Here is a 21,694-nt window from a genome sequence, read left to right on the forward strand (position 1 = left end):
TTTTCCCCTGTGTGTGTATGTATGTATATATATACATATATACACACATACATATATACATTCATACATACACACATATATACACACATCCATTCACATATATATATATATATATATATATATATACAGTATATACACACACAAACACACACACACACACATATATATATATATACACACATATACACACACACATATACATACACATCCATACACACACATATATATATATATATATATATATATATATATATACACACATACATACATACCAACACACACACATATCCATACACATATACACACACACGCACATATATATATATATATATATATATATATATATATATATATATATATATATATATATATAAATAAATATATATATATATATACATACACACACATACGTACATACATACATACATATACATACACACACTAAGTAGAATTAGAAAAATTTAAAAAAGAAGAATATGCACTTAACTAGTGCTACATAGTTCAGATAGCACATTCAATGAAAATGGTGTCAAATAATTATTTACATATATTAGAAAAATAAGGAAAACACTCCAGCAGTCACAGCAGAGTTACATCTCTTCTGGCAATGCAGGCTAGAGAGAATGTCTGCAAAACAAACCAGTGACACTTCTGGAACTCTTGTCTGCAGACTGCAGCTGTAATATGCCCTGCACCCACAACAACCCGGGAACTGTAGCTCATCTCTGAAAGGGGAGGGGGCATAAGTTTTACTTCACTTTGTTAACCCCACGCTTTGACTAGACAGCGTTTCAGGGACAGGAAAGCGACTAAATAGCCTTGATCTTGTCCGGTATTTTTCAGTCAGCTCAGGGGGGCAACAGGGGGGGCCAGGGACATTTTTACAGGGGCACTGGCCCCTGTAGGCCCCCCTGTAGAACCGCCCCTGCCCCTGTGTGAATAAGTTGGTGTCTTCGGAAAGTTGTCTTGACTGCAAACATTTTCCCACATTCTGCACAAATGAAAGGTTTTTCTCCTGTGTGAATCATTTTGTGGGTTAAGAGAGTACACTTTTGTGAAAACTGTATGCCACACTCTGTTCATGTGAAAGGCTTTTCTCCTGTGTGAATCATTTCATGCTTTTTCAGATTACTCTTTTGTGTAAAACTTTTTCCACACTCTGTACACATGAACAGCTTTTCTTCTGTGTGAATCCTTTCATGAGATTTCAGACTACTTATTTGTGTAAAACTTTTTCCACACTCTGTACATGTGAACAGCTTTTCTCCTGTGTGAATCCTTTCATGAGTTTTCAGTTTACTCTTTTCTGTAAAACTTTTTCCACATTCTGTACATTTGAAAGGCTTTTCTCCTGTGTGGATCTTTTCATGACTTTTCAGATTACTCTTTACTGTAAAACCTTTTCCACACTCTGTACACGTGAACGACTTTTCTCCTGTGTGAATCCTTTCATGCTCTTTCAGACTACTCTTTACTGTAAAACCTTTTCCACACTCTTTACAAGTGAAAGGCTGTTCTCCTGTGTGAATCATTTCATGAGTTTTCAGTTTACTCTTTTCTGTAAAACTTTTTCCACACTCTGTACATTTGAAAGACTTTTCTCCTGTGTGGATCCTTTCATGACGTTTCAGATTACTCTTTACTGTAAAACTGTTTCCACATTCTGTACACGTGAACGGCTTTTCTCCTGTGTGAATCCTTTCATGAGTTTTCAGATTATTCTTTACTGTAAAACATTTTCCACACTCTTTACAAGTGAAAGGCTGTTCTCCTGTGTGAATCCTTTCATGAGTTTTCAGTTTACTCTTTTGTGTAAAACTTTTTCCACATTCTGTACATTTGAAATACTTTTCTCCTGTGTGGATCTTTTCATGACTTTTCAGATTACTCTGTACTGCAAAACTTTTTCCACACTCTGTACATTTGAAAGACTTTTCTCCTGTGTGGATCCTTTCATGACGTTTCAGATTACTCTTTACTGTAAAACTTTTTCCACATTCTGTACACGTGAAAGACTGTTCTCCTGTGTGAATCCTTTCATGAGTTTTCAGTTTACTCTTTTGTGTAAAACTTTTCCCACTCTTTGTACGTGTGAAAGTTTTTTCTCCTGTGTGAATTCTTTTGTGGTTTAAGAGATGAAACTTTCGTGAAAACTGTACTCCACACTCTGTACATGTGAAAGGTTTTTCTCCTGTGTGGTTCGTCTCATGACCTATACGTTTTGTCATTTGTATAAAACATTTGCCAAACTCTGCACATGTGTGAGGCTTCTCACCAGTGTGAATTTTCTGGTGTTTTAAAAGATTTGACTTCAATTTGAGGATTTTCTCACATTCTGTACATGTGAAATATTTCTTTTTTGTATGAATCATTTGGCTAGACTGTAGACTTTTACCTTCTTTAATATGTTTTGAAAAGTCAGTAAATATGTGTGGTTTATCCTCTTGGATAATAATTTCACTAGATAAGGCATAAATGCTGTCCTCTTGTTTGATGACTAAATTACTCTCTGTACATAATGATTGCTGCCCAGTTCCTGCCAATTCACCATCTCCTTTAACTATATGCTGTGATTTCCCCAATGTTACTGAATAGTCATTGGTGTCTAAGACTATTGGAGTTTGTGGTATAATTCTGATGCTTCCTGTAGTGAAGGATGGATAAGAACTATTCAGGTGTTTGTCTACTTAAAAATAAATGGAATAAAGAAAATAAATACATTTTATTCTTTATAATACAATCCATCTTATTAAAAAGCATTTTTATTCATTTATACTCAATAAAATATCTTCTGTTTTTTGTTTATTTTTCAACGTATTTACCTGTAAAGCATAAATTCAAATAAAAAGGAACACAAACAATACAAATATTTCTATTTCATAATAAACTAGGTCATTGATGATAAAAAGGGCCACATTAAATAAGGTGCAAGTGGATAATGTTCTCTGGGCAACATAGGTGTCAACTACCAACCTCATTTAACATTACATAAGCAAGTGCGCAGAAAAGTCTGCCCGCTCATGCTTAACCAGCTGGGTGAGAATATGATGTCTTAATCCTCACAGACTAATAATCAGTGTGAGATGTTTTGAGAGGCTAAGGAGCAGTGATCTTATGATATTTCTTAGCTTGTGATTGTGGTTGTTTGATTTATATAAACAACAAAAAACTGTATTATATTTAATAATACTCACTGTAAAATTAAGCACATAAATCAGTGGTGGTTCTGGGCTGGGGAACACTGGGGGAGTTGTGGGTGTCTCACACATGGAAACAAGGTAGGCATAAGTGTAGTTATGGGTGTTCCATGAGCTGGGTCAGGGTAGGGGAAGATAGAGTTGCCGGTGTTTTGAGTACAGAGCCAGGTCTGGGGGTGAGGTTAGGCATTTAATGGACATGATCTGCCTAAAAAGAATAGAGATGGGAGTAGTATTTTTACCCTCCTTTGCAGCCTAATGGGGGTTGCTCCTTCCCTAGAACCCTCACTGACACAACAGTTATTAAAAGATGCAGATATAAATATAATAGTTTATATTTGTTTAATGAGTGATCTATTCTATATTCCCAGTAATTAAAGTCAGCATACAGGGAGTGCAGAATTATTAGGCAAGTTGTATTTTTGAGGATTAATTTTATTATTGAACAACAACCATGTTCTCAATGAACCCAAAAAACTCATTAATATCAAAGCTGAATAGTTTTGGAAGTAGTTTTTAGTTTGTTTTTAGTTTTAGCTATTTTAGGGGGATATCTGTGTGTGCAGGTGACTATTACTGTGCATAATTATTAGGCAACTTAACAAAAAACAAATATATACCCATTTCAATTATTTATTTTTACCAGTGAAACCAATATAACATCTCAACATTCGCAAATATACATTTCTGACATTCAAAAACAAAACAAAAACAAATCAGTGACCAATATAGCCACCTTTCTTTGCAAGGACACTCAAAAGCCTGCCATCCATGGATTCTGTCAGTGTTTTGATCTGTTCACCATCAACATTGCGTGCAGCAGCAACCACAGCCTCCCAGACACTGTTCAGAGAGGTGTACTGTTTTCCCTCCTTGTAAATCTCACATTTGATGATGGACCACAGGTTCTCAATGGGGTTCAGATCAGGTGAACAAGGAGGCCATGTCATTAGATTTTCTTCTTTTATACCCTTTCTTGCCAGCCACGCTGTGGAGTACTTGGACGCGTGTGATGGAGCATTGTCCTGCATGAAAATCATGTTTTTCTTGAAGGATGCAGACTTCTTCCTGTACCACTGCTTGAAGAAGGTGTCTTCCAGAAACTGGCAGTAGGACTGGGAGTTGAGCTTGACTCCATCCTCAACCTGAAAAGGCCCCACAAGCTCATCTTTGATGATACCAGCCCAAACCAGTACTCCACCTCCACCTTGCTGGCATCTGAGTCGGACTGGAGCTCTCTGCCCTTTACCAATCCAGCCACGGGCCCATCCATCTGGCCCATCAAGACTCACTCTCATTTCATCAGTCCATAAAACCTTAGAAAAATCAGTCTTGAGATATTTCTTGGCCCAGTCTTGACGTTTCAGCTTGTGTGTCTTGTTCAGTGGTGGTCGTCTTTCAGCCTTTCTTACCTTGGCCATGTCTCTGAGTATTGCACACCTTGTGCTTTTGGGCACTCCAGTGATGTTGCAGCTCTGAAATATGGCCAAACTGGTGGCAAGTGGCATCTTGGCAGCTGCACGCTTGACTTTTCTCAGTTCATGGGCAGTTATTTTGCGCCTTGGTTTTTCCACATGCTTCTTGCGACCCTGTTGACTATTTTGAATGAAACGCTTGATTGTTCGATGATCACGCTTCAGAAGCTTTGCAATTTTAAGAGTGCTGCATCCCTCTGCAAGATATCTCACTATTTTTGACTTTTCTGAGCCTGTCAAGTCCTTCTTTTGACCCATTTTGCCAAAGGAAAGGAAGTTGCCTAATAATTATGCACACCTGATATAGGGTGTTGATGTCATTAGACCACACCCCTTCTCATTACAGAGATGCACATCACCTAATATGCTTAATTGGTAGTAGGCTTTCGAGCCTATACAGCTTGGAGTAAGACAACATGCATAAAGAGGATGATGTGGTCAAAATACTCATTTGCCTAATAATTCTGCACTCCCTGTAATATCTATTTTACTCACCTAACACATATGAGTTCATGCTGATAACAGGCTCCAATGTCTGTGCTCAGGAAGAAGGTTCCCTTATTCACTCCAGTTACATCAATACCTGATATCTCTCAGTGCTCTGGCCGTGTCTGTAAAAAGTATATTAAATGGTTTAGACAGATAATAATAAATAATGGTTCTGATTAACTGTACGTATGGTATAATTAAAGGCACACATAACAGTTCATGTGATACAGATCAGCTGATTAGGTTATTACATATGTGCTATTGATTCAGCACAAGCATTTAGTACAGTTAGCTCTGTGGGTGCTATTATTGCCCCATAAATATTGATCTTTCTAGAACTTTACAATATAAGCTCAGGAGTAAACAATCTATTTATGAGTGGGACATAACTAAAACCTTACAAAAATATTATATCATTTATATGAAATAGCAGCAAATAGATATAATCAATATTTTCTCCAGAAAAGAAATGTTGAATAAGAGTTGTTTAAATGTAAGTTAAATCTAATACTACAGTATTGGTATTGTACTTCCTACTAATCCTCTCTGTCAGCCATTTTGCGATTGTCTTGTGCTCCACCCCCAGTCCTTTAACTTCTCTTTGTCTGTACTGAGTTGTCTTAAAGTGGACACTGAACTAAATTTTTTTCTTTCGTGATTCAGATAGAGCATGCAATTTTAAGCACATTTCTAATTTACTCCTATTAAATTTTCTTCATTCTCTTGTTATCTTTATTTGAAATGCAAGAATGTAAGTTTAGATGCCGGCCCATTTTTGGTGAACAACCTGGGTTTTTCTTGCTGATTGGTGGATACATTCATCCACAAATAACAAAGTGCTGTCCAGAGTCCTGAACCCAAAAAAAGCCTATATGTCTTCTTTTTCAAATAAAGATAGCAAGAGAATGAAGAAAAATGATAATAGGAGTAAATTAGAAAGTTGCTTAAAATTGCTGCTCTATCTGAATCACAAATTTTAAAAATTGGGTTCAGTGTCCCTTTAAATCACACAACTAGAGCGTATGTGAGAGAAAGGCACTAAAATGTTTATTTTCAATTGTTATCTATGACAGAGATAAAAAAAGAAACCTTTGTGTTTACAAAGAGTGATAACATAATTTAGATATGTTCTCTTGCAAGCTCAGCCAATTTAAAAGGATCATAAAATATACAATAACAAAATGAACAGATGCATACTAACAATACAATGCAATAAACATGCTATGAATTTCTAAAGAGCAGTATACAGCGATCAGCCAATAACAGACTCATATTTTTATACAACGTAAACTCCTGCATATGCTAAGTAGGAGCTGGTGCCACATAACCTGTATTTTAAAAGAATTTGTACAATTTGATAATGGAAATAAATTAGAAAGAACCAACAGCTTTTTCAGATATAAAAATAAACCAAAATATGATTTTTTCCATATGTTTTATATTTGATATAATTGTATAAGAAGTCTTTGGAAACGCATTAAAAAGTACAGCAAACTTAAATTTAAACTTTTATTATTTAAATCTAAAAAATAATTTACTTCTATTATTAAATCTGTTAATGTTTTATTTTAATAATGAAAAACACTTTGTGTTTCTTGTCCCTTTAAGTAGAGAACAAATTGACATTACACTGTCCCTTTAAAGAAATAGGAAACTTACAGATATCATCAGCTATAACTAAATATACTTTTACCAGAGTAGGTCAACCCTTGACCTCTCTAGAAAGAATTTGCAACATACATTCTAGAGGGAAACATGTGATTTCTCAACTATACTTGCTGCTACAAGAGAGGAGAACTACCCTCAAGTCTCCCCTTATGAAGAGATGGGAGAAAGACATAGGAGAAGTGAGGGAGAAAGGAATTTGGGAGGAAATTTTACTCAGTGCTCAGTGCAGATATGAAGGAAAACTGTATGAAAGTGGCCTTTAGATGGTATCTTACGCCAGAACGGACAGCTCACATTTCTTCCCAATGTAACGTGGCTTGCTACAGAGGCTGTGGGGAGAGGGGCAATCAGAAAAAGAGTTCAGGAGCCGCAATAAAAGTGATTTTCAGCTTTATTCCATAAAACAGATGTGATACAAAAAGACAAAAGACATGCCCTTTAGTGTATAGATCAGCTTACGCGTTTCAGCATATTTGCCGTACTCAAATATTCATATAGGCATATGTGGTGGGACTGCTCAAAAGTAAAATCACTATGGGTGAGACTTTCGAAATTACTTAGCAACACATTAGATGAAAACATTACGCTAACAATAACTCAGGCACTTCTGAATGAAAAGGTAAGACCGTTGAATTCAGCGATCAATACATTCATCAAGACTCTCTGCACATGCTTACGCATCTGTATAGCTAGACATTGGAAGGTGGGTGCACCGGGTTGGTCAGAAGTAATGGATAAAATAAAGGATACCTACACAGCAGCATGGGCACAGGGAAATATTGACCATTTCCAAAAAGTGTGGTTTTACTGGATTATGAGTGAGGATACTTGACCATATCTTATCCAGGAGGGAGAGGAGGGGACCGGAGCAGTAGGGAAGGAAAGGAGAAAATAGTAGAAGCCCCTGGTCATAAACAATATCTTTAGCATTATTACGATATATGATCTTTAATCTCCTAAAAGGCGGCTGGAGATTCTAGAAACACCTGGTAGGGGAGGGGGAGGGAGGGGTGTTAAGTTTTCAGTTCAAAATGTTTTGTTTACTGTATTTTAACTCAAAGGGTTAAACAATTTAAAGTGAACTGGATTAGGTACTTAGTATTGCTGATATCTGATGAAAGCGCAGGAGATTCTCATTCTTTGTGTACCCGATATATGTGTATATCCTAGTTCATCTTTTTTCTCAGTATGTATGATTTGTACTATGTCCGTAAGAAACTCAATAAAAAAAGTATTTCAATTAAAGAAATAGGAAAGTCAAAATGTAACTATTCAAATAGAACATGCAATTTTAAGACACACTTAATTTCACTTCAATTTTTAAATGTACTTTGTTTTCTTGGTGTTTATTCTTGAAAAAGATTGTGTACATATCCTACACTAGTGGGCGCTAGCTGGTGATTGGTGCCTGCACACATTTGTCTCTTGTGATTGGCTGACTACATGTGTTCAGCTAACTCTCAGCAGTGCATTGATGCTCCTTCAGCAAATTATATCAAGGGAATTAAGTAAATTTGATCATTAAAAGTAAATTGCACAGTTGTTTACAATGGTGTTTTTCTATCTGAATCTTGAAAGAAAGAGATTGGGTTTCATGTCCCTTTAAGTCTGTGATCATGTGACATAAACAGCAGCAGCTGAAGGTGCAGAATACACTTACTAAGGTCTTTACTAACAACAAGAATCAGTCACAGATCAGTGGGATAAACGTTCTGATGATAAACAGGTGCAGCTAATAGAAATAAGAAATGTATTATAAAATAACCTCATTAGAAATAAAATAATATGCAGATCACAAGATATTTATGATTAGATCAGTATATGTGATGAGACTGATACAACAGGGCCATAAGCTGAGTGATATTTATTACTGGAGCAGATAGCAGCTTTAGACTAATATTAAATGAAATGGTTTATCTGGGCTCTACAGTTAGTTATAAACCTATAGGTAAATACATGATTCTAATTGGCTGATACTTAAAAGGACATACAATTTTAAACAACTTTCCAGTTTACATCTATTATAAAATTTGTTTAATTCTCTTGGTATCATTTGTTGAAGGAACAGTTTTGCACTACTGGTTTCTAACTTAACACATGGGCGAGCCAATGGCAAACAGTATATATATATATATATATATATATATATATATATATATATATATATATATATATATATGTATATGCAGCCATCAATGAGCAGCTAGAACCTAGATTCATTGCTGCACCTGAGCTTACCTAGATAAATCTTTCAGTAAAGTATAACAAGAGAAGGAAGCAAATTGATTAAAGTAAATTCAAAAGTTATTTAAAATTGTGTGTTCTATCTAAATCACGAATGTCTAATTATGACTTTACTGTCCTTTTAAGCATCTGTTGCTCATTGGATAATAGGAACAACCCCCACCAATGTATTATTGGTCAGACCTCCTCAAGTTTGAAAATATGGTTTGGTTCTCCTACAAACATTCATTTTACAAAATACTATAAATTGCTATGTATTAAATGAACCTCTTATATTTACTTTTTAAATTTAAACTCAGTTTCTTATATGAAGTGAAATATTGTATCTTTATCATAACAAAATACAGAACAATATTTTCTCATCATTATATAAAACACAACAGTGTGAGGCTGTTAATAAAGATTTATATCAGATTTTGCATATTACCATTTAGCAGAAGCTCTGTAAGTATGAAGTCTCTCTGGTTCCTCCTGTGATATCACAGAGTGTTACACAGATATTTATACTAATGTGGGAGTGTCACCTTTCTCTGTGGGACTCACATGAGTACAACTTGTCAGTTGGGAGACAATGAGAGGGTCACACTTGGCCTTTTGTTCTCATATAGATGTCTATTGTCCCCTATGGTGTCACATGAATACAGAGTCCCTGCCTCCCCCTCAGGGTGTGATTATCATATGGATAAGTAAGGAGAAAACAAACTGTTTATTTAAATGTGAGAGATGTTTCTGTTGTGTCCTAAAATATCTCAGGATACAGCATTATATTATGTTTTTATTGATGGAAATTGTTATTTTAACAGAACTTAGTTGTAAACAGATGTATAATATTACCATGTTATTAGATACATATCAGATACAATGCTGAATATTTAAATACTAATAATTTGACAATTTTATTGTTCGTACACTTAGGGTCAGATTACAAGTGGAGCACTAAATAATACTTTCATGAAAGCAAACAAAAAACTGCCTAGTGCCAACTGCCAAAAACTATAATGCACTCTATTTTGAGGGCATTTGAGGAACTTTTAGAAAATTAATCAATTATCAGATATTTGATTAATTTTCTGAGCACTAATGGCTGGTTAATTATCATTTCTCTGTTTGCGGATGCAAGATAATTTAGTGCTCCACTTGTAATCTGGCACTAACTCTATTATCTAATGTTTTTTTTTCTAATCTTTCTATCATAAATGATATTTCTTCTGACTATATTTTATTCTACACATATAAATTACTGAACTCTGCAACTAGCTGTGCTTTTGTTATCTTTCATTGAATTACTTTTGTATTTAAAAGTAGCCCTCACCAGATATGTAACATTTATTTCTATACATATGCAAATAATATATACTTACATACATATACACAAACCATATTGCCGTGTCATTTTTTAATATAAATCCATACCCTGTCTAAGCCTAATATCTATGTTTTTTTTTAAATAAATTAATCATTTGTATATTTATTAAAATGTTAAGTGTCTGTACAGCTGCATACATTTAAATTTAAAAGGTCAGCTTTTTTTATTTATTTAATCTTTTTATTTAATGCATATAGAAAAGAACAGACATCATATCAGTACACACATCACATATACAATAATGTCAATGAAAAAGGAAGACTATTAAAATACCAGAACATCTTAACCAGCCAGTAATTAATTTTCTACCAAAACTGCCATTTTTTTGGCCCAGAAACAGTGTTTAATATGTGCATTAAAAGCCCTACATTTGTAACAGATGTTGTCATTTCTATACCATTTGGAGAGTTTCCTGGGTGTGAGATAGAATTGATTGATTTTTTTTAAAAAATGTGACTCCCTCCATGATATTATATATGTAGCTTTTACAATACTATTTAAACTGAACATTATCTCTTCTTCTGCCAATTCACAAAGTACCTTCTGCCATTTATTATGTTGTACCTGTATATGTTTCTGGTTTAAATGAATAAGAGCAATGTTATATGTTATAGAGATTGTATAATTCCTGTGTTAATATAATTTGATAGCATCTTCTAAGTCTCCCAAATGCCAGTGTGTATTTAACTTTCAACTCATCATAGAAATATCTGGAGATATGCATGGAAATATATTCCAGCTAATTGGGACTACATTGCAATTGCTTTGGACAATTTAATATAGCCTGTTAAATAATCTTTAAACTGTGAAACATTGGAAAGGACCCTATTATTCCATTCTCTAAAAACCCCATTATTTTTAAGCCCAGGTAGAAAGTTAGGGTTGCCAGATATTGGCAAAAATTGAGAGACACAGGGATTGGCTCCAATTCCTTGACAGTACAGATGCCAAGCTTGTATAACATTTCTCAACACCATTAGCTCTGAAATATTTCCTGGCATACTGATTACAGGACAATATAGTAGGGCTTTTAATGAGAAAGGTGCACAGATATCAGATTCTATATGAAAGTAAGTTATATAGTTTCCTTCTACGATCCAATCTATAGCAATTTGTACAGCACTGTCAGATTTTAGAATTTTAGATTTTGCAGTGAAAAACCAACTGATCTAATGGGGAGATTTAAGGTCCCAGCTGAGAATCTTGATCTTTTCCCTTGCCAAACAAAGGAAGAGCCCCTTGCCTTGAATCTAGTGATATCTATACGCTTTAAAACCACTAGTATATTTTGCAATAGATACAACATACGTGAGAAGGTAATAGATTTTATCAACATTATTCTTGCAGAGATTGATATTGGTTGAGATGCCCAATCTTTAAGATCTTCATTAAATCTATCCAGCTCACTTTTAAGTTTTGCGGATACCAATGCTTAGGATTTTTACTAATATTGATACCAAGATATTTTATATATTCAGCAATTTTAAATGGGCCATTACATTGGCTGACTGAGGAGTTAGTAATCCGCATAATTTCATATTTTTTGGGGTTGATTGTATACCCTGAGAAAGAACTAAACTGATTGGATATCTCAAGAAACTGTTTAATACTTTGTTTTGTATATTTGAGAAATTTTAGTAAATCATTTTCGAATAGAGATACAACTAATTTATGTTTCTGGATACATATTCCTAGCATTTCCTTCCTTTGTCTGGTTAATTGATCTTAATTGAAGGGATCCTTTTCCTATGATGTCTATTTTAAGTTAGCATAGACAGGAATTTGCCCGATCTTAAATAGTTGCCACATATAGAGCTTTTTCTTTTACGTCATTCTGGGTAGCGTTTTGTTTTAAAAATAGATCTCTTTCCCGTTTACTGGCCTATACCTGTTCCATAATTGCTGTGTAGGATTGTTTATGTATGCTCTGTAACTATTTTTAAGTTGATTTTCAAGCTGTGATTTTCTCTCTCTGATTTTATTTCTTCCATTTACAGAGATACGTTTTTATTTCACCTCTCATATATGCATTTGCTGTCTGCCAATATATCTCACTTCTGCCTACATAAGATTTATTATGATATTAATATTCATTTCATTTTTCTATCATTTGATTTTTGAAATGTATGTTTTGTAATAAATGTCTTGGGAATATAAATCTAGCAGGATCATAGCTTAAATAGGGTATGTTCTGTATTTCTAGGACAATATTAAGAGATAGCATCCCATCCTGGGTTTTCCCATACACATAAAAAAGCCATAAAACCAAATGTAAACCTGACCTTCATAGTTACTAATAATCTATGCACTAGGTCCATGCCTCTTTACAATAAAGTATGCTCTTTTAAGAAACTTTGAACCTTTGCTATATTGTGTAAGGTTTTAATTGTTCCATTCACATCTACGCAGATCTTTGCAGGATAAACCATCTTAGCTATCTATTTAGCATCAATGAGTTTAGTGCAAAAGGCTGCCATCCCTCAGCCTTTAGCACTTGTTTCTGCGGAGAAGTCCTGGAACAGGAAAAGTTTATTTTTACCTACTACAAACTCTCTCATCTTACGATAGTGTCTAAAGATGTTTATCTTACCTTGGAAGTTAAATACTTTAATCATTACCAGTCTAGGTTTGTTTTGGTATTCTGCCTCTGTTCTTTTAAAACCTAACCAATGGGCACTCTCCATTTTTAACGGGATATTATCTGGGGAGAATCCTAAAATTTGAGGGAGTAGGACTGCTGCAAAATTAAGTAGGTCACTATAGTCTTTAGTTTCTGGTAGGTATTTCACTTTGATATTGTTCCATCTGGCTCTATCTTCCAATTACTCTACCATGTACCATTAATCTATATCCACCCATCTCCTGCCCCCCCATGCTAGACCACCACTCACTCCTCTTTCTTTTTTTCCCCATCCCCCATTTTCTTTCTCTTTTTTCCCCTTCCCATAATATTGTGGAATGTTGATGAATAAAAATGACTTTATAGCTATTAGCATATTAACATTAGCTTGATCAGATGCTCCTGTTAAACTTAATCATACATAGTAGATGCACAGAAGAATGTGTAATATAAGATAACCCGTATTAAAGAGAAACACACAATGTTTTGATTTACCTGTTTGTTTAATATGTTTTATTAGTTTAACATATGTTTATATACTGATGAGAATAAAGGTTTTAAATATGGAAAGTTATGGACAATTATTATGCAAGGATTTATAAACTACACTTTATTAACATATATGCAATACCATACATTTAAAAATACAGATATGGCATCAGATACAAGTGGGTAAATCACTTCCATTTCTCAAAAAGTTAATCTGATGTCCAGCTGAAGGTTAAAAATGGGACTGCGTGGGCTGAGAGAGACAAGTGAAATCACTTCATATAGGCACAGGGATTCAACATCCACACCGGTGAACAGATCTATGCGCTCAAAGGCGACCTTCTGTCTGCATACTGCTGTGATTGAACACAGTCAGCCGATTTCTATCCCTAATGCTAATAACTTGCCCTCAGAGTATCAAATAAATTAGAGCGTAATAATAAACTCCCTTATCAAGGAGTACGTTAATGTAGCAAAAGATAGCAGCACTGCTCAATCATTTACATCAGAGTATTCAGTATCTAATTAATTTAGCAACACTGAAATCGCTACAAAGCATATGTATCAAACAAGCTCTAGCACACAAGTCTCTCACAGCCCCGCCCACAGTGATTTCACTTGTCTCTCTCAGCCCCGCCCACAGTGATTTCACTTGTCTCTCTCAGCCCCGCTCTCAGTGATTTCACTTGTCTCTCACAGCCCCGCCCACAGTGATTTCAATTGTCTCTCACAGCCCCGCCCACAGTGATTTCACTTGTCTCTCTCAGCCCCGCCCACAGTGATTTCACTTGTCTCTCTCATCCCACACAGCCTCATTTTAACCTTCAGCTGGACATCAGATTAACTTTTTGAGAAGTGGAAGTGATTTACCCTCTTATATCTGATGCCATAGCTGTATTTTTAAATGTATGTGTTACATATATGTTAATAAAGTGTAGTTTTTTTAATCCTTGCATAATTTACTTTAATAGTGTGTAATTCAGCACTGGGCTCTCAAGCCCCAAATCATTTTTTGGATCCCTAACTAATATTTTATGGACAGTTATATAAAGACATGGACACAAACAATCCAAAAATATGCCTTGGATATAAATCTGCCCCCAGTGGACTGATTATGGCACCCAATATGGACTTTGCAAACTTATTTACAATGTACTGCTGATATCCTATGTTTGCACCAAAGTTTTTCTTTCCAATAAAAATCCATATAAAAAAAATAAAGAAAAACTCCCCACAAGAAAACTTCTCTCCCCTTCTCACCCCCTCTTTACTCAACTACAGATGTCAATTCACCTCTAGCTCTATATTCCAGCAATTTTATAGTATTAAAGAAGGGATATATAACCTGCTTTTGAAAGCTTTCCTCCTAAGATAGAATACATTTCTCCCATTGTATGAATCTCCTTATTCTACCTTTTATATGAAAAAGAGCATCAACCTGTTCTTTTATAAGTTGGTTATAAAGGTCAGAAATCAGATTTGCCAACAATTTCCCTCTCCGAGATTTGCATCATTTTTATATAATTTTTCTCCCAGTCAGTATAATCATATTTATAAATCCGGTGTTTTCTTTATATGTTGAGCCACCTATTAGGAAAAAAATAGTTTGAACTTCAAAATCCTTTCTCATCTGATATAACCTGCTAAGCCAAATACAAACTTTATACCAAAACTTTGTAATCTTATAGCAATACCGGAAACAATGTAATAAGTTTACATTCCTTGCGCCAATTTTATTGCACAAAATTTCTCTTAAAATATTCTATCTGGTGTTAAATAGATCATATGGCTAAACACCCCTAATCTTACACTTATTAACCCCTAATCTGCCGCCCCCGACATCCTCGCCACCTGCATTATATTATTAACCCCTTATCTGCCGCTCCGGACACCGCCGCCACGTACATTATCCCTATGAACCCTTAATCTGCTGCCCCTAACATCGCCGACACCTATATTTATTAACCCCTAATCTGCCGCCCCCAACGTAGCTGCAACCTACCTAAATTTAGTAACCCCTAATCTGCCGACCGGACATCGCTGCCACTATAATAATTGTATTAACCCCTAAACCGCCGCACTCCTGCCTCGCAAACACTATAATAAATTTAATTAACCCCTAATCTGCCGTCCCTAACATCGCCGCCACCTACCTACAATTATTAACCCCTAATCTGCCGCCCCAAATGCCGCCGCTACTATATTAAATGTATTAACCCCTAACACCCCCCTAACTTAAATCTATTTTTAATAAATCTAAATAAAATTACTATAATTAAATAAATAATTCTTATTTAAAACTAAATACTTACCTATAAAATAAACCCTAATATAGCTACAATATATTTATTTATTTATTTTACAGGCAACTTTGTATTTATTTTAACTAGGTACAATAGTTATTAAATAGTTAATAACTATTTAATAGCTACCTAGTTAGAAAAATTACAAAATTACCTGTAAAATAAATCCTAACCTAAGTTACAAATACACCTAACACTACACTGTCAATAAATTAATTAAATAAATTAACTACAATTATCTAAACTAAAATACAATTAAATAAACTAAACTATATTACAAAAAAACAAACACTAAATTACAAAAAATAAAAAAATATTACAAGAAGTTTAATCTTATTACACCTAATCTAATCCCCCTAATAAAATAAAAAAGCCCCCCAAAATAATAAAATTCCCTACCCTAAACTAAATTACAAATAGCCCTTAAAAGGGCCTTTTGCGGGGCATTGCCCCAAAGTAATCAGCTCTTTTACCAGCCCTTAAAAGGGCTTTTTGCGGGGCATTGCCCCAAAGTAATCAGCTCTTTTACCTGTAAAAAAAAGAAATACAATACCTCCCCCCAACATTATACAACCCACCACCCACACACCCCTACTCTAAAACCCACCCGATCCCCCCTTAAAAAAACCTAACACTACCCCATTGAAGATCACCCTACCTTGAGCCGTGTTCACCCAGTTAGGTACCGATGGGGCAGAAGAGGACATCCGGACCGGCAGACATCTTCATCCAGGCGGCATCTTGTATCGTCATCCTTCCGGAGTGGAGCGGAGCCATCTTCTATCCAGCCAACGCGGAGCCATCCTCTTCAATCGAAGTCCTAACGAAGAATGAAGGTTCCTTTAAATGATGTCATCCAAGATGGCGTCCCTCGAATTCCGATTGGCTGATAGGATTCTATCAGCCAATCGGAATTAAGGTAGGAAAAATCTGATTGGTTGATTTAATCAGCCAATCGGATTGAAGTTCAATCCGATTGCCTGATTGGATCAGCCAATAGAATTGACCTTGCATTCTATTGGCTGATCCAATCAGCCAATTCGGATGACACACAAGAAATAATAACATATTACAACTTCACATGAGTATGTGTCTATAAGTTTACAGATATGTAAAAGTACACGATGAATGTTAAGCATCTAAGTAGAAATGATTTCTTATACATAACATACACATAGGTCTTCATTTGGAAGCAGGTAGTAAGGTGTAAGTTCACGGAAGTAAATATAGGGTCTCTTTTTACTGTTATGAGGAGTATTATGAGTGTGGGTTAGCATACTTATATCTTTGCCTTGTGAAGAGGTAAGCCTATGAAACCGCACTCTGTAGGCTGAAGAAGATGTAGAATGATAATATGTCACAGGATCTATATCAACGGTATAATCAATAATAATTCTGCGAGGGCAGGGAAAGAATGCAGCGGGCAAGAGCCGCTTAGGTTTAAAGAGAAATAGGTATAGGACCCAGTATAGGGGGGGAGGGGAGGGGGAGTGGAGCTATAATAATTTGCACTAGATTAAATGTGGCATGTATAGACGAGTATGCACTAATGTACACAGGGAGAAGGGAGACCTAAAAAGTACTCTGGGCATTCGTATGTGGATTAAGGGATAGGGGAAGGAGGGAGGTCAGTTGGTAAGTGGCCAAAGATTCTTTTATACTAAGTGTAATGGTTTTGCAGGGATCTATATCTAGGGGGTGGTGTACATTTTCAGTGGTGACCAGACCCCTAGGGGTCAAACATTAAACAAACATCAGTTAAATACAATATTCAGATGTCATGCAGTCAATATAGTTAGTAAAGGTGAACTTGCACTAATGACCCCTGATATAGTAAGTTATGAGCTTATCTATGGGAGTATATAATTATATGACCTATTCAAATTTTTGTCAAAACTAACTGACCAGTTGAAACAAAAAAAAAAGATTATAGAATAACATGAGAAAATAAACATTGTCAGGCCCTAAAGGTTTATGTGCTACAGGAGGGGAGTCTTCTGAAGGAATAAGAGCGGCCGTCAACTATTAGGTAGACATCCGTCAGATAGTGTGGTATACCTTTAAGCTTAACCCCTCCTATCTGGTCTCCTCCCTATTTAAGGACTACCTTTAACATCTATTCACTGCCTGATTATTGAAGTCTTATCTACTTTGATGTAGCTAATCTACTTTCAGGTCTCCTAATCTGCTGAATCTTGAGCAAGTTATAATACCAGCATTTACTTTTGCTATTGCTGTATCTCTGTCGCTGTTGATGTTACTTTGTTACTATCAAGTCTGGATCATTGAACGGCCGGATCTACTTTCAAACCGCTACCCGGAAGTAAGCCGCATTCACACACGCTGCCAGCCTCAGACACGGAACTCTCAGTGCGGTAACGGATCACTCTCGGTCCACAAGGGGGTAACGTACTTGAACAAAACTAAAGCCCTTAAGCTTCATACTTGCCTTATTTGCCGCCATCAGTCTGTATTTGGGCTATTCATTTCATTTGCCGTATCTGTTACAAACAAACATAGTGTGTCTGCAGAGTGTCTGAACTTGTATATATTTTAGGATGTGTGTGAATGCGTGAAGTAAAAGGAGATCATTATCTTTCATATAATTTATTATCATTACTGATTAGGGCCGTGTCAGTATTTCTACCTTATCTCTGGCTCTGATATAAATATATACATTAATCAAACTGTCTATTTTCTATTTAGAATCTTCATTATTATTAACACTAAAGAAAGTTGTTAATACTAACATTCATCATATATCAAATGTCTCACATTGTCTAATCAGGATACATAGAAGTTGTTTTTCTGATTTGATCAAAAAAGAGCAACAAGCTCTAATTTTAGGGCTAATCTTTATATTAAGTTTACAAATACTTGTTATTTAATGGTATTCTCTAACATACCACAGATAGACTTCATAAATACAATAACTTGACAGCTTATGTTATGACTTAACAGTCTCTGTTAGGACTTTAGAGCATTAGGCATCTGTACTGAGCTATCATGCTTCCTTATACTAACCATGAGAGACGTTTACTTAAGGAGAGAGGGTCATGGTGTATGAGGAGTTGATTGCCATGAAACAGACCCATATCCCTTGGAGTCTAAATATATGGGTAAAGACATTTAACCTATTCCAGATTTGGGCACAACAAGGTAATATAGGGCCAGATCATAAATTTGATTCCATGTTTCCCACATGTTACGTGTGGGCACTGTCAGGAATGTGGGGGAGACCTGGGTAACACAATACAGTGAATCGCAACCAGTTTTGTATATTATTGAGTCTCCTTTGGGCGTCTTCCCCAGGTCATGCCTAGAAGAGTCCTGAGGGAAGGCAAAGTGTGTCCCAATATTAGCTGCTCTCCCAGGTGACTGAGATATAGGGCGGCTTCTTGAGAATGTCTCAGTAGTCAGTGACTCGCTGCAGAGTGATGCGTTTTCAGTCTCTGGGACTTGTAATGCAGCAGGTATAGCGCTGTCTCTCAGATGCCGCTTTTTATTGCGGTCTAGACATGTCTCTGTGTCTCTCTGCAGAGGAGCCACTCTGGCTTGTGGCAGGAACTTAGCCAGATCCGTGAGTGCCTGCAGGCTTTGCTGGAGATCAAGGTAGTGTGTCATCGATCTCTGATGTAGTATTTCCTCCTCCCTGTGCACGAGTGCCATGTTGCTGAGGTAAGTGTGATAGGTATGTATAGGCAGCTTCCAGTGAGTGACATAGAGGTTGTCACTCACCGCTGTCGTTCCGTAGCTCTCCGCGTAGTCCCCACCGGGCGGGAGGAAGGGAGATGGTGAGGGGGGATTCAGCTGCCCTGAACAAAGTAGCGATCACTAGACAGGGTATATGCAAGTAGTTGAAGAGTTATGGGGGTCCGGTTGCAGGTCCGGGTCCCCACCTCGGTAGATTGTGCTGCAGTAGCTTACTATGTAGAAGTGATGCGTTGTAATCCGCCTAGTTGAGAGAGAAAAGACTAGGCCTCAAAAATGGCGGCTTGTATCTTTCCTGGTTCAGGGCTGCTTCATGCTGGAGCTTAATGTCTGAGCGTCTTCTCTAAAATCTTCGTCAAATAGGCTGGTTCAGGGGTCTCTTGATAGAACTTATAGAAGAGTATAAATCTGATATTTGTCTAAGAAATAGTGGTTTTTAATAGCTTAAACCAGTATTAGTTTGGAGAGCTCTATATGATAACGTCTGCTCTGTTTGGCAGTTGGCTCCGCCCCGTGTTAGGTTTTTTAAGGGGGGATCGGGTGGGTTTTAGAGTAGGGGTGTGTGGGTGGTGGGTTGTATAATGTTGGGGGGAGGTATTGTATTTCTTTTTTTACAGGTAAAAGAGCTGATTACTTTGGGGCAATGCCCCGCAAAAAGCCCTTTTAAGGGCTGGTAAAAGAGCTGATTACTTTGGGGCAATGCCCCGCAGAAGGCCCTTTTAAGGGCTATTTGTAATTTGGTTTAGGGTAGGGAATTTTATTATTTTGGGGGGCTTTTTTATTTTATTAGGGGGCTTAGATTAGGTGTAATTAGATTAAACTTCTTGTAATATTTATTTATTTTTTGTAATTTAGTGTTTGTTTTTGTAATATAGTTTAGTTTATTTATTTGTATTTTATTTTAGATAATTGTATTTAATTTATGTTATTCATTTATTGATAGTGTAGTGTTTGGTGTATTTGTAACTTAGGTTAGGATTTATTTTACAGGTCATTTTGTAATTATTTTAACTAGGTAGCTATTAGTTATTAACTATTTAATAGCTATTGTACCTAGTTAAAATAAATACAAAGTTGCCTGTAAAATAAATATAAATCCTAAAATAGCTACAATGTAACTATTAGTTATATTGTAGCTATATTAGGGTTTATTTTATAGGTAAGTATTTAGTTTTAAAAAGGAATTATTTATTTAATTATAGTAATTTTATTTAGATTTATTAAAAATAGATTTAAGTTAGGGGGGTGTTAGGGTTAGACTTAGGTTTAGGGGTTAATACATTTAATATAGTAACAGCGACGTTGGGGCCGGCAGATTAGGGGTTAATAAAATTTATTATAGTGTTTGCGAGGCAAGAGTGTGGCGGTTTAGGGGTTAATACATTTATTATAGTGGCGGCGATGTCCGGTCAGCAGATTAGGGGTTAATAAGTGTAGGTAGGTGGTGGCGACATTGGGGGGGCAGATTAGGGGTTAATAAATATAATGTAGGTGTCAGCGATGTTAGGGGCAGCAGATTAGGGGTTCATAGGTATAATGTAGGTGGCGGCGATGTCCGGTCGGCAGATTAGGGGTTAAAATTTTTTATTTTAGCGTTTGCGATATGGGGGGGCCTCGGTTTAGGGGTTAATAGGTAGTTTATGGGTGTTAGTGTTCTTTGTAGCACTGTAGTTAAGAGCTTTATGTTCCGGCATTAGCCCATAAAACTCTTAACTACTGACTTTTATATGCGGTAGGAGTCTTGGAGGTAGAGGCTGTACCGCTCACTTTCTCCAAGACTTGTAATACCAGCGTTAGGCAAATCCCATTAAAAAGATAGGATACGCAATTGACGTAAGGGGATTTGTGGTATGGAAAAGTCGCGGAAAAAAAAAGCGGGCGGTACACATGTACCTCCCGGACTCATAATACCAGTGGGCATTAAAAAGCAGCGTTAGGACCCCTTAACGCTGCTTTTTAAGGCTAACGCCAAACTCAAAATCTAGCCGTAAGTTTTTAAGGGACAGGCACCCCATGAAAACTTCTTAGTTTTTGTTAGTTCCTTCAAAAACTACTTTTTACTATCCATTATATTCTAACAACATGTAACATGGTTCGTGCACTACATCTAGTCTAATGCTTTAATATATGCA

At 36.1% G+C, this 21,694-nt stretch overlaps 2 protein-coding genes across 2 annotated transcripts in view; both read right to left on the reverse strand.

Moving 5' to 3' along the window:
* Positions 1-5,258, reverse strand: part of LOC128659857 (oocyte zinc finger protein XlCOF6-like) — a 155,740-nt gene extending 150,482 nt beyond the window's left edge. Inside the window, exon 1 of the mRNA XM_053713432.1 lies at positions 5,168-5,258. The gene's annotated coding sequence lies outside the window, so the exon portion shown is untranslated. The remainder of the gene's footprint in view (positions 1-5,167) is intronic.
* LOC128661311 (gastrula zinc finger protein XlCGF26.1-like) lies at positions 1,077-19,520 on the reverse strand. Its single transcript, XM_053715581.1, has 3 exons — positions 19,061-19,520; positions 2,143-2,335; positions 1,077-2,034 (listed from the first exon to the last, which is right to left on the reverse strand). The coding sequence occupies exons 1-3, from the start codon at positions 19,518-19,520 to the stop codon at positions 1,080-1,082; spliced, it is 1,608 nt and encodes a 535-aa protein (XP_053571556.1). The 3' UTR covers positions 1,077-1,079.
* Between the last annotated feature and the right edge of the window lie 2,174 nt (positions 19,521-21,694).

Source organism: Bombina bombina, chromosome 5 (genome assembly GCF_027579735.1).
Source record: "Bombina bombina isolate aBomBom1 chromosome 5, aBomBom1.pri, whole genome shotgun sequence".
Lineage (NCBI taxonomy): Eukaryota > Metazoa > Chordata > Amphibia > Anura > Bombinatoridae > Bombina > Bombina bombina.

What these genes read in the sequence shown, in the direction of transcription:
- LOC128661311 (XM_053715581.1), bottom strand. Translation starts at nt 19,520, where the DNA reads ATGGCACTCGTGCACAGGGAGGAGGAAATACTACATCAGAGATCGATG. An exon ending in ATTCCTGACAGTGCCCACAC is followed by an intron (nt 2,336 to 19,060) that starts GTAACATGTGGG and finishes TCACATGTACAG; the next exon opens with AATGTGAGAAAATCCTCAAA. An exon ending in GGAGTACAGTTTTCACGAAA is followed by an intron (nt 2,035 to 2,142) that starts GTTTCATCTCTT and finishes AACTCATGAAAG; the next exon opens with GATTCACACAGGAGAACAGT.